Source organism: Protopterus annectens, chromosome 2.part0 (assembly GCF_019279795.1).
Source record: "Protopterus annectens isolate FY-2018-M chromosome 2.part0, PAN1.0, whole genome shotgun sequence".
NCBI lineage: Eukaryota > Metazoa > Chordata > Ceratodontiformes > Protopteridae > Protopterus > Protopterus annectens.
In genome coordinates, this window is record NC_056728.1 from 74,625,123 (window position 1) to 74,639,536 (window position 14,414).

At 38.7% G+C, this 14,414-nt stretch overlaps 1 protein-coding gene across 2 annotated transcripts in view; it reads left to right on the forward strand.

Annotated features, from left to right (window-relative positions):
* The window catches only part of OBSL1 (obscurin like cytoskeletal adaptor 1), a 1,518,259-nt gene that overhangs the window by 883,090 nt on the left and 620,755 nt on the right, over nucleotides 1-14,414 (forward strand). For both annotated transcript variants that reach the window (XM_044060562.1, XM_044060561.1), the window contains exon 8: nucleotides 11,248-11,520. In XM_044060562.1, coding sequence (XP_043916497.1) covers nucleotides 11,248-11,520 — 273 coding nt within the window. The remainder of the gene's footprint in view (nucleotides 1-11,247; nucleotides 11,521-14,414) is intronic.

The following is a 14,414-nucleotide window of genomic DNA, read 5'->3' on the forward strand; positions in this document are numbered from 1 at the left end:
TACTCTAAGGTCCTTAATAAGGGGTGTCCAGTTATACTGTGTAATATTAATACTAATACAAATGGTAGTAGTTGACCAAGACAGCTAGGCCTCCTGGAGCCACCCACATAGTGTCCCCAAATAAATATATGTCTTTAAAAAGAAACTCAAACTTTACCTCAAAACACAATGTCTGTGCCCTTGTACTTATCCTAACTAACTTTACTTCTTGACAGCTGACTTATTTCACCCCTGACTAAGTTTACTTTCTTTCTCAGCTGATTTTTCCTTAATCCCTCTCTCAGTACATGTTTATCGTATACTTCATGAATGTCATATTCTACAATACTTTGTCATTCCATCACTTTTTGTACCACATCACCAGTATCAATGTCAAAAATGTTTTTATCTAATTATTATGTTATTATGTTTACATGTAGTGCTTAATGGTTTTAACTTAGTATCATTAAATTTATAAAAGCGGAGCTTATCTCCCCGGGCCTCTACTGAAAATGGACATATATCCAGCTAGACTAGCCCAGTCAACAAATGTAAAATAAAATAAATAAAAAATATAAGCACTCTCAAAGATTAAATACTTTCTAAAAGGATTAGCCACAATAAAAGTTTTAAATATATTAAATAATAAATAATAAACGAACATGAAAATACTGAATACATATTTGTAGTAAACCATAGAGTTCAAACCACAGGAAATATTGAAAATAACATTGATAGACAGACTCAGACAAATAAAGAAAAACAATATCTAAACTAAGCTTGCTATATATTCCTGACCGTTGTTGTTCTTCTTTCGGCTTTTCCTGGTTAGGGGGTCACCACAGCAGAACTCCGGTCTGCTTTTTACAGAGCCGAGGTGCCAGCTCATCGCCCAACCTTCAACGAAGGTGCACCCATTTCACGCATGTCTTTCAAACGCCACTCGACTATGGGGAGGACATGCAGACTCCATACAGAAGGCACTCCAGCCGAGAATCGAACTGAAGAACCTCTTGCTATGAGGCGACAATGTTATCACTGCACCATTGCAGCTGCTATATATTCCTGACTGATCTAAAGAAATTACTGTTCCCTAATAATTTACTTGGGCAAGGCAAGATGAAATACATGAGTAGTCTTTCTAGTCAGCCTACCAAACAGAATACTCAATACTGAGAAAACACTCTCAGTAATATCTAAAAGGTGGCAGAGTGACCTCATCTGGTCACCTGACTCTAAGTTCTCACAGTATCCCCCTTTGAAGCTGAGACAGGAATTTAGCATAGACGGCTACAATGCACATCTAAATGTTTATGGCAGTGCCTGGGGCTTCCCCTCTTTCTACAGAGCTAATGAACAAAGGCTTCCTCTAGACCTATCACTTCTGGTCCTGTTCAGCACAGTGGGGTGCCATGTTTATGGCTTTGCAGCTAATTGAATTTCAAGGATTTTCCAAAACTAATTGGACTGAGGGTTAGCCGTTTCTCTTCCAGTGTCCTTTGTTAACATATATACATATAACATATATACATACAGTCTCACATTTATATTCCTTCTCTGTCCAGTAGGTTCCATTGTTGATACACTTTTTAACACTAGCAACTTTACAAATATATTTTTATTTTCAAATGCCATACAGTTCTAATACATTTGTAACATAAGCATCTGTACAAATCAGTTTGATATTCAAATGCCATACAGTTCTAATACATTTGTAACACAAGGATCTTATATAAATTAGTTTGATATTAAAAGAACGTATCATTCTTTACAGAACTCCAGCTGGCTATGCTTGTACTAACCCATATCAACATGGTTCCTTTCTAAAAAAGTTGTAATACATGTTGCATAATAATTCTGAGACAATATCTATATGAAAATGAGTGTAAGATTTGTAAAGAGAGAAATAGCCATAGATTTCTTTGATGAACAGTAAATTTCCAATTGTCCGGTTATAAATGGTAAGCTCTAGTCCATATAAGGAATTAAGATATTATTTTGTACACAAGATACATGTTCTAGAAAATTGAAAATCCTGTCACCAAAATTAAGGCACAGTTTATATGTGGCTAGACAAGTAATAGGTTTTAATGTTATTGGGCTTGAATATTTTAATAAAAGGCTAACAAGAAGTTCTTCACTGCAGTGTTTTGGAATCATAGTCATTGTCAAATCTAATATTATTACTACCAGTTTTGAAAGGTGTATTGGACCATGCAACTTTAAAACAAGGCCTTTATCAATGCTTATCAATCCTTCCCAAGGATCTATGTACTCCTTCTATCTGAAATGTTTATTTTTCTTGAAGATTTGCTACTTTAGGAATTGAACTGATGAGGAAATTCACTGTATTTTATCACTGTGGTACTCCATCATACTGTTAGGTTTTTTTGTTCTGTTTTCTCAGTTTTCTGTTTTAATTACCATTTAAGTATTTTGATTTAATAAGAACTCAATTCAGTTCTCCTCTTCTTTAAATATGTTATGTCTTTCAAAGAAATGTCGGTGTCTTTAATCTGGTTACCTTGTTACTATACTAAATATTAAAGTAGCTGTTTTCTATAGTTATCAAGAGTTTTAACTTAGAACTGCTCAAATTTGAGATTTAAGTCCTTTATTGAAGAAATCACCTGTTTTAGTTCTATTTTAACAGGGATGTTAATCTGAGATGTCAATAAAGTATTTATGTTACTGCCAAAGTTTAAATTCCCAATACTGAGGACAGCTTACGAAAGTCAGGTAAAACTATCATTCTGGCACAGATTTTTGTAGTGGTAGAAATAGTGCTGAGGGATCTGAAGGGTCACATAAAGAGCTACTTGATCTTTGGGTAAGACATCTAACAGAGCTTTTGAACAGGACTCTTAGAGATGAGGTGGTCCAGGGGATGACGAGCAAGCAATAGCAGCACCAGTTTTAAATGGAAGTATAAGGAGTAGTTTAAAAAATGACAGACAAGTGATACTGACCATAGGTGGACAAAATCATGGTAGCTGCATGCAGACAATGCTAATGAGATTTTTGTAGCAGAATTAGCTGGTTAGCAGCATTATTGAAGGAGGATTCTTCCAAAGTAATCTGATCCATTTCTTTAACAGGATCAGTTGAAAAGTAGACATAGATAGACCTATGAATGTGATTTATGGGAGTTTCAGTAAAAGGAATTTGTCTATGTCACAGTCAGGACTCCCGCTTTCTACACAATAGGTCAAGGTTAGAAATCTTTCTTTTTGAATTGAAAAAAATTAGAAATGAAAAAAAAATTGTGCACCATTCCAGTTTGCTCAGGAGCCTCCAACAACCAATTTTTTTTCCACTGTAACATGCCCAAATCGTGTTCACTTTTTCTTTTCTTAACATTAAATATTGTTTCATATCTCTGTTTCTTTCTCTAGCTCTCAATTCTGTCTTCCCAATATATACTGTGTTTATATTCCTAACCTTACCATACTCCCGTTTTTTTTTATTCACTACCAGTCATCTTTTTTCTGTAATTTAGTCCATCCCACTTAATTTCATAATTGTCCTTGCTCCACTCATTTTCATTTGTTTTCCAAGGGGACTATGATATTAACCAGAAAACATCCTAAACTAAAACATCACTTAATAGAGCATAAACAGAGCACAGGAAAATAATCTAAATGGTCTCTAGTGTCAGTAACAGTTAACAACCACATCAAACTTATGTCAGCAACGTATATCCCCTCCTGCTTCCATCAGAACCTTTGAAACACTTAATTACATCTTACACAGAACAGATAATAAAACTATAAAATTCTTGGGGATTTACATTTTGACTAACTCATGGGAGGAAAAACATTGATACCCTATTTTCACAATGCAGTCTATACCAACAAAACTTCTGTTAGTAGACCTACCTTCCCCACAGGTAAACATGCCTTGCTTGACTTGTTTATAATAAATACTCTTATTGAATTTATATTCTGAAAGGCATTTCAAGTTCTTGCCTATAGAACTCCTATCCTTTAAAATCCATGTACCCCTTCCAGTATTTTTACATACTAGATCCATTTCAGAATCCAAAGCAGATAGCTCTAGTCAGCTTGCACAACATAAACTAGCCTTCGCTGTTTCTCCTTATAGACACCCACAAAAGACCTCCATCTCTTTAATTCTGTAGCAAAAGCTATTATCAACAAATATTTCCCATTGACAAAAATAAGAGTAAAAGGTAACCATTGCTCATGGCATCTCCCACCATTAAAATACTCAAGAAATATAACAAACAAAACAGTATGTCTTGAAATAAACCAATAGCCCTGACAATTTCAACACTTTTTATCCAGCTGCAAAATTCAACTAGAAATTAAAAAAAGCAAAATGACACTGCCCAGTCTGTAAACTCTCATCTCAAGCAATACAGCCAAAGCTATTCTAAAATGTAATTAAATATATTGCTTACTTTGAAAATCCTAAATCAAAGGTCTGAGATTTCAATTGACACGGTATAGCTGATGGAATTTCATAAAATCAGCACTCCTGTACTTCCCCCTTTAAACCATATCACAGCAGACCCTACCAAAAGTAGGTCTCTTAATTTCCTTCTGCCTAACCCTTACCGCAACACACCACCTTCCACATCTCCCTCACCACTTATCACTAACCCAACCTCCACCTTTTACTTTAGAGAAATTACAAGTAAGGAAGAAATCCTCACAAACCTAGATAAGAAAGCCAACCGTAATCTTCTCAGCATCCATCCGGCTTTCCTGAAACTGTGCACTCGTCTACTACATAACTACTCATAGGTTCATAGGTAGGTACTAGGCTATCAGCCCAAGGGCCTACATAAGCCTAGCCAACAAGGTTCCCTGGTTTATGCCACCCAAGACAGTTATTTTCCTGTGCCACTGTCGAGCAGAGACACAGAAGTGATCCCTGGGGTGTATTTCCTATTTCCCATCCACTCATCAAGATTTTTCTTGAAGAGTGCTAATGAAGAACTTTGCTTGACATAGATGAGTATGGAAAGTCTCTGGGACAGGAATCTATCCCTCCAGCATGTCCTGTTTATTGTGGCGACAAGGTTTAGGTCCCTAGAGTGTGTAGCTTCGAGGGATTGGGATTTCTTTAGGTGTAGCATGTCCAACAGCTCTGGTTTTGACATAGCTTTATATGTTAGGCAGAGATCACCTTGGAGTAGGCGATATGCTACGGAATAAAGCTGGATTTTTTTGAGATGGTCAGTGTAGGGCATTTGTTTGAGGCCAGTAATCCTCTTTGTGAGGTACTTCTGTGGCCTTTCCAGCTGCTGCAGTTGTCTTGTGAGGTACATTCCAAAATGGGTGTTGTACTCTATAATGGGTCTAATGAGTGTTGAGTAGAGGGGAACAATGACCTCTTTTTTCCTGGATGAGAACCCTTTTATGATGAGGTGTGCCACGTAGAAGGACTACCTGACTACTGTGGCGATGTGACTATCAAAGGAGAGGCTACTTATCACACATTCTGTGTTAAGTAGATTGCTGCCTATGTGGTAATTCATGGGTACAGAGTTTTTACCAAAGGGGATGACATTGCACTTTTTGGCATTGAGCTTGAGGCCATGGCTCTGACACCAGACATCTGTCTCAGTGAGGCCCTTCTGTAGTATGTCCACATCATTTGGGGACTTGACTATGGCTCCTAGTTTGCAGTCATCTGTGAACTTCATTAGCCAGAGGCCTTCTGTGTTAGCCTGTACTTCAAAGAAGTAGATACCAAACAGGAGAGGTCCCAGGACTGAACCCTGTGGTACTCCACTTGCCACCGATTTGAGGTCAGATTTGGAGTCTGCAACTTTTACAATGTGGGTTCTGTCAGTGAGCCATTTGGCAACCCATCTTGTGATGTAGGGATTTATACCTAGTTTAGTAAGTTTAACTGTAATTCCAGAATGGGGGATGGTGTCGGAAGCCTTGGCGAGGTCAAGATAGGCTGTGTGAACCACCTTACCCTCATCTACGGCTTTGGTGACTGCCTCAAAGAAGTCAATCAGGTTCATGAGGCATGATCTGTCTTTCACAAACCTGAACTAGGTGGGATCCAGAGTTTGGAGGTTACCAATGTCTTTGTTTATGAATTCCATGATGATACGTTCCATGGCCTTGCAGACCAGGCTCGTCAGGCTAATAGGTCAATAGTTCCCGGGATCAGTGGTGGCTACCCCTTTGTGGAGTGGGATAACTGTTGCTGTGCGCCATTCAATGAGCACAAAGCCTGACGTGAGGCTATTATTGAACATGGTGCTTAAGTGGGGAGCAGTTCATTCTGAAGTTCGTGTAAAACGCAGCCTGGGATGTTGTCCGGTCCCATGGATGCTGTGTTTTGGCTTTAGAGAGTGCAGCTTTTACCTGTGTAGTTGTGATTACAGGGACTCTGCATTCTTCCTGTATAGATATGAGCCCTTTAGGGGGTGGGGGGTAAAGTTAGCACTGAACCTATCTGCCAGAATGTTGGCAATATCAGTTGGTTCTGTAATTTTCATGCCGTTGTACTACAAGTCAGAGCAGATCTGGGTGTTGCCATCGAGATACTTGACATAGCTATAGAATGCTTTGTGGTTGTCCTTAGAATTAGTGGTGATTTTGTTTTTGTAGCTTACTTTGGAGGATCTTATAACGGATCTCAGCTTCTTACTGAGGCTGACCAGGGAGCTCCTCCACTCATGGGATGTTACTCTCTTTTGCAACAGTTTCTTCCTTCTGTTGTACAGTTTGTTTATGGCAAGGCACCACCAGATTAGCTTCCTTTTTTTGGAGGTTAGCGTCTTGGTTCTGTTTGGGATAGCATGATCCATGCATTCGTGTAAGTGCTTATAGAGTGCATTTGTGTAGGATTCAGCAGTTGTAACTGTATTGTCTATCTGCATGGGTGTCATGAAGTTCACCAGTTCTGATTTAAGAAGCATGAAGTTGGCTTTGGAGAAATTTTTTACCGTGGTCTCCTTAATGGGGGATGGGGACGGGATGTGGATATCAAGGGTGATTAGTTTATAGTTGGATCGGACCAACGAGGAGCTGACTTCAGGTGTGGAACACCAGTCACTCATGTTGGTAATGACTAGGTCTAGGATATTGTTGCCCCTGGTGGGGGTGTGGATAAGTTGCTCCAGGGCATTGCAGTTTATGAATTCCAGAAAGCATTGAGCTAAGGAGTTGGTACACGAGTAGTTTTCCCAGTTAATGGTGGGGTAGTTGAAGTCGCCCATTATTAGGGTGTTTGGTTGAACCCTAATATTTTTCAGTACATCAAAAAAAGAGGAGTGGGAGCCCTGGGGCATGGTGGGGGATCTGTAGCAAGCTACAATTTGGATTGCAGTTTTGCCCAGAGTTAGTTGCACTTGGATAACCTCGGATGCATTATGCTGAGCAACTAGCCTGGAGGTGCAGATACCCTTAATGAATATGGACACACCTCCGCCTTTGGTATTTCGGTCCAGGTTACATGGCCGAAAAGTGTGGTATGAGTTATAGCCTGGTAGTGCAGGGGTGCTTACTGGAGCCTTGAACCAGGTCTCAGTCACTGCACAGATATTGATGTTCTCCATTTTAAGAAGTGCATCGAGTGGGTACATTTTGAGATTTAGACTTCTAGCATTGAGTAGCATTACCCTCAGTTTTTGCTTGCCTGTTCCTGTTATGGTGGTGAATTTGTCATTTGAACCTTGCCTAAAAAGGCACTATAGGGGTGGCAAGAGCCTTAGCCAGTATCCATAATCCCAGGGGTGACAGGTGCAGGCCATCTGTGGCAAAGCATCGTGGTCTGTCGACCATGTCATCCCAAGCAGACAGATACTGGATCCCCTTAGAATGACAACAGAAGCTTAGCCAATTGTTGAAGTCAATCATTTTGTCCTTGTACTGCGGTATCATTCTGGGCTATGGCAGAATGCTGCTCAGGGCTAGAGTCATACCTGCCTGGGAGACAAGTTCAGAGAGCTCTTCCATGTCTCTTTTCATGACTGATGCATATTTACAGTCTATCACATACTACTGGTATTCCCCACAATTCAAACATGTTCATATAATTTACATTGCAGGAAAATGTCTGCTGCATTCTAGATGTCCTTTCTATTTTCATCTTTTGCCTCATCACAAGATGTTTTGAGAAACTACTTAATCAGCCTCTAGAACAACTTAAAAATGGATTAAGTTTTCAGACATAATGCTCTGTTTACTGTTTACTCTGTTACTGATGAAATTTTCTCGACAGTGGAAAAATCACACTTATTTGGAACTATATTTAGAGATTTTAGCAGGGCATTTAGAAATGTGAACCATCAAACTGCCCTTACCAAGCTAGAGTTATTCAACTTAAGCAATGTTTATGCCCTGGTTTTCTAACTACATGAAATAACTTTTGTTAGTTAATCAAACAGTAATGCCACTTCAGAAGGTTCCTAGACAGCTGGTGCTCTGCCAGAATCATTTCCTTCTTCTTCTACATGCTTATAAATGACAAACTCAGTCATAACCACTTCCAGTATCACCCTCTATAGTGACATTATGATGCTGTACAGAACTGGAACTATAATCTCCACACATAAAAAAGCCCTACAAGACCAACATCTTAAGTCAATTGTTAGCTATGAACCTACTAACAATGATGACATTTGGCACACTATAAATATCTCCTCCCCTACACCTCTTAGCAATGGCATAGTCAAAAATTTCACCTAACTATAGAATCCACCGTAAAAAAGTGAGCACTGAACAAAAGGTCAGCTACTTTCCCCAACCATCTAACACCTGAAGCCAGGAGAAAAATGGCTAAAACAGTCATTTTTCAACTGAAGTATTCCATCCCCATTATTACAGCCCAGTCATCCAATACTTGTCAAATATGATTTATGTGTCTGTGACTATAATGCTAAGAGCTGTACTGAGCAAGTGCCAGATCTTCTTGTACCTTTCAGAAAAAATATCTTTACTCACTGAAGGTCTGATAAAGTTGGTGTATTATGTAGTAGCAGCATACAGTGGAGGCAGATATACACAGTTATATAAGTGGAACTGATACGTAATCCAACAAGATGTGAACAAGTCTTATATTACTGAAATTGTCTCAGATGTCAGTGCTGTTAATCTGAACCAAACTGTAGCTGAATGTTGCAAACTGAAAACAATGGTTTCTGTAGACAGAAATGAACTGTCCTTTTGTAGCTCTGAATTCTGAAGTCATTTGTATCATTTACTAGACTGAACTGACATCTGTCTTAATACTGAAATCTTGTAAATTTCCTACTCAGCTTCACACACCTCCTTAACCTTAGTTTCCATTCCTTTTTCCATCTAAGTAAGATATTATTGCAGGTGCCTGTCTCTGATCTGCATGTTTTTGTTATCTTCTGCAAGGTCTTTGACAAACAAGATGTGCCTCATATTTTGTTAGCACTTCTCATCCTTATTAGTGATTTGACCCAAGGTCATTCACTGAAACATTGCTTTGTATTGAAACTGAACTTACTGAAACTCCATGTCAAATATGAAATACAAAATGAAGACACAGGTCTGCTTTAATAAGACTGCATTTCTATACCTTCTTGAAAATAATATTGTATTTATGAAGGATTTATTTTGACAAAACTATGTGAGACCTGATCTTACACAGATTACTGTTAATGCTACATGTAGATTCATTAACCTGTCTCAAAAGCAAGAACATCTCCACAACACACTGTAAAAGGCCAGTTGTCTGCCCCTCCCAGCCCTATCCACACATCTACTGATTATATTCTCTCAGAAGTTTCTCCATGAACACAACTGCCCTTCCTGTGCTGCAAACTTCGAATAAAACACTCTTCCAACTCACACCACAGTGAAGAAAAGAACACCCTCACCCTCATTTGCTCACCTCTTAAACAAGGACTTGGAGAAAAGCTGCAGTAAAACTGACACATTAAACTAGACTCAGTTACCAAGAAATGTATGAAAACTTCAGTACAAGATATTCAGAAGGTAAGTTATTGACCACCAACATGAAGCATATAAATAAAAGCTCCTGCAGTAATGACTAACACCAGTTAAACAGTGCTCCTTTTGTTAGTGGAGGTTATACCCTTTACAAACACCAAACTAATGCTACATTTTTAAATATGTAAACATTGGAAGGTCAGCATTTCAAATGGGATTGGCTCATTCATCTTATCTTCCTAAATTTTCTTTTTTCTTCCATTTTCACCTTATGTGGAGTCTGCATGTCCTCCCTGCGGTTGGGTAGCATTTGAAAGACATGCGTGCCTAAATGGGCATGCCTTCGTTGAAGGTTGGGCGTCGAGCTGGCAACTCGGCATTTTGTAAAAATCTACTGCCAATCATTAGCGGACCAGAGTTCCGCTGTGGCGACCCCTTACCGGGAAAAAGCCGAAAGACAAACAACAACAACTCTTACTTTTTTTCCATTTTCTACATATACCTTTTGGCAGCATTACTTACATAATTTTATGAGTGTAAATCGCTCTGTTCAGTCTCAGTACGGATCCTGTTAAGATTCATGGGGGAGCTAAAGCCTGTTGTTTTACTTAGTGGGCAGAAGGTAATGAAATATGTCTCAAATGGAACAGAAGTCCATTACATGTTGCATACACACACACACACACACACACACACACACACACACACACACATGCATATACTGTATGTATGTATATATATATATATATATATATATATATATATATATATATATATATATATATATATATCAGTAGGTTCTCCAGTTCGATTCTCAGCTGGGGTTACGTTACAAAGACATGCATCTGGAGTGTTTCTCCCCAGGTCTCCGCTGAAAATTGGCTCCATTCTAAGTCAGACTTTCCCAGTAAACAAATGTTAAAATAAAAAATCTATATCTATATATATGCACAAACAGACATATATGGATATACACACACACACACACACACACACACACACACACACACACACACACACACACACACACACTCGCATGCACAGTGTCAGTTACACAAGGCATGAATACATACATAGGGAATGCAGTGAATAGTCTATTTCCCACCTCATGTCTTTAGCATTTGGATAGAAACAAGATCATTTGGCAAACACTCCCACTGCCATAGGGTGGATGTACAGAAGGCATACTGGATGGAAAGTGAAATGGTGAGCCAAAGACTGTAAGGCATCAATGCTGACCACAGCCTCACTGCTGTCCCGTTCCTTTCATATTATCCTTGAATATAACACAATGGTAAAAGTAGAGTGAGTTATTTTTTTAACATTAAACCTGCCTCTTTTTCTTCTTTTTCAGATCCTCCAGTTCAGATTATGAATAAAGGTGATGAGACTCACTATGAATATATGTCTTCGGACCGTGTGGTCCTAACTTGCCAACTGTCCAGAGCAAGTGCCAATATGAAATGGTACAAAGATGATGTGGAAATCACGGACTCAGAGAACATTACCATAGGATCTGATGGAATCTATCGAAGACTGATTATTCACTCAGCCACAAAAGACGACACAGGAGAATATGTCTGTGATGCTGTGGATGATTCCATGTTCTTTGATGTCATAGTCACAGGTTACTGTATTGCATTACTAAAAATATTAGATAAATTATAAACTTGTCAAACTTTTCAATGGCAGTGTTTCAAACAGGATTACTTTATGTAAATATACTAAAACAGAGTTGCATTTTTTTAATTGGTTTCCTTTCTAAAGCCAAATGGTGTCCTTATATTCTATAAGAGATTACTGTAAATGCTACATACAAGGTTGTTTGTTTCTCTGTAAATTAAAAATCACTTCTTTCTTTGCAGGAAAATATTTTTTTTTCAGAATCAGTAGTAGTGTAGCCACTGTGAGGGAATAGCATGTTTTCTAAAATGTGGACATTGGGTTCACTAGTTAAAATTAAGCAGTAGTAAATATTATTTTCTGATATTTTAGGATTACAAATCTAGTTGATTAATTTAAGCCCTCTAATAGGGTTGCAACCTTTTGTTGTGGCTGAAGCCCAACCAAGGCCACATCTCTTGCTTTCCATAACCCCACCCATTTCTTCCCATAACCCCACCCATTTCTCCCCATATCCCTGCCCATTTTGTCATGTCATGTCATAGTCACATTAGGGGAGAAGAAGTAGGATGGTCGTCTTTTCCATTTGTGATGCTTTTTTTCTGCCAATATACTATGCTTTTCTGTACACAAAAAAAGTAAATCTGCCGATTTAAAAAAATTCCAATAGTCTGTTTCTTTTTTAAACAAAATGCCGGAATTTGTACAGTGTTTTCTGGACTACCAGACAATCAGTTTATTTTGTAGATAATGCAGAAAAAAAGCCAGATAAGTGGCAATGCTAGCCTCAAGCGACAGGGTGTATCAGACTATAACTGCTGGTAGTTGTTACACTGACATGGTTCTACACTAATTTATGTTCAGGTTAAAAATATGCCACAGGCCTAGCTTAGATTTTTATTAATTCAGGACTGCTGTGTCCCAGAGACTAATAATGAACCATAAACCCAAGGAACTGTCAGCACTCACCTTTCATTTTCTGTGGTAGGGAAGACAGTCTCGAACTCGCAGTCCAAACTTTTGCTTAGCCCCTTTCCACTCTAGTCCTCGACCCCTGTATCTTTTTTAAATAAGCAAAGTTCAGGCTACAGAATCTGCCCTTCACAAAACCAAACAGACGTTTTTTATTTTATATGTATTTGTTTTTTGGGGGTAGAAGACTGACCTCCATGGAGCCTTTTCAAACTCAGCCCAGGAGAGCTACATGGTTAAGTGACTTGCTCAAAGTTACCCAGTTAGGCAGTGGTGGCCGGAGGAATCAAACCCTGGACCACAGGAAATTGGATTGGGTCTTTCATGGCTCAAAAAGCAACACAATGATCATTCACAAACAGCTCCTTAATCCTCTGTACCAGCTGACAGATTATTGAGGTCTAGATTAGTTAAGTTGCCTATATCTGCAGAAATTTGTTATGATATAATCCATGGCTTTCAGGGTGATGGACTCATAACTACTGGGTCTGTACAGGGCAGCTGATGTGTAAAGGAGTCATAGTTTCTGTCCTCTGTTAATCAGGCCCAAACCCTATGGGCAGGCTGAGGATGAGTGGTTTAAATAGAGTTTCAGGTAGGGCATTCTTGGCACTGATGAGAATGCTTCCTAGCATGTTGTCTGTTCTCATGCAATTACTCAGTGATGATTCCAGGGGACACTACATGTGTACACTAATATATTGTCTATATCATTGGGATCAAAATATGTGATATTACATATGAGCACAGTGCATTTTTTTGGTACATTAAATTTCGATTTCCTGACATAAAAGAAAGATTTCAGGGTGCTGCAAGAAGGCAACAATCATGTCCATAAAGTAACATTTATTTAGTTTAGATGAGATGGATATAAGTTACTAAATACTGAGAACAACAGAGGGCCAACCAAGGATCCTCAGATTACTTCAGAAGTAAATGTAGTTATTAAGAATAATGTGTTTAAACTTGCAATTCCTTATAGCAAAGATAGTGAGTCAAGAACTGCATTTAAGGGCAAACCCTGTGTTGCAGAGTTGTTTAACAGCAGTTCTATGATTCAAAGAATTACAATTCTGCAAAAATGCTAACAGTTAGAAGTTGTTTATCCATGTTGGAGAAGAACATATTTGAGGCCAATGGAAGACCAGTAGCAGGAAAGACACGATGTTGTTTAGGTGACAGAATGAACTGCTGCCTTATGAGCACTTAATTTGATTCACACAGGATAAATTCAAAGATCTTAATGACAGTAATAGTAGAGTGATGGGTACAAATTTTAGGGAGAGTAATCATAGTCACACTTTGCACTCCTCTGTTGCCAAGGTTGTATTTATACTGACTATGGAAGTTTTACTGACGATACCTAGGGAAATTCCCCTTCTCTCTTATGTGGATGGCTGTTACAAAGAACAGATCATGATGGAGGAGGAGGAGGAGGAGGAGGAGGGAAACCTTATCTCCAGTGTTGAAAATGGGCCTAGTGCCTATGCACCAAGGAATGCTTTCCACATCCTTCAGATTTTACCCTAAGACCACTAGCTCCCATTCAAAGAGAGAGCTGAACTTGAACCAGAAACAATGATTTACTAACTAAACTGCCTAGGATATTTCATAACCAGGCTTATAAGGGAGATTTACTGTGACATTAGTTGCAGCCAAAAGGGTGATCTTGCACTCTAGCCTCCCTAGACCAGTCTTAAAAGAGGTGTCTATGCCTTCTAAGTCCTAGTTCCTATCATGAGAGAGAGGTTTCCTGATAAAACTGAGTGTTGTTAATCCCTTTCTCTTACATTTTAGTCACAGGAATAAGTTCAGTGACTGTCCACTCAAATCTTGGCACTTAAATCCATTTTGATCATGTTACTTCTGAGGAGCCAACCCACAGCAGTGCTTCTAGTCTTTTCTGGAAACATAAGGATTTTATGT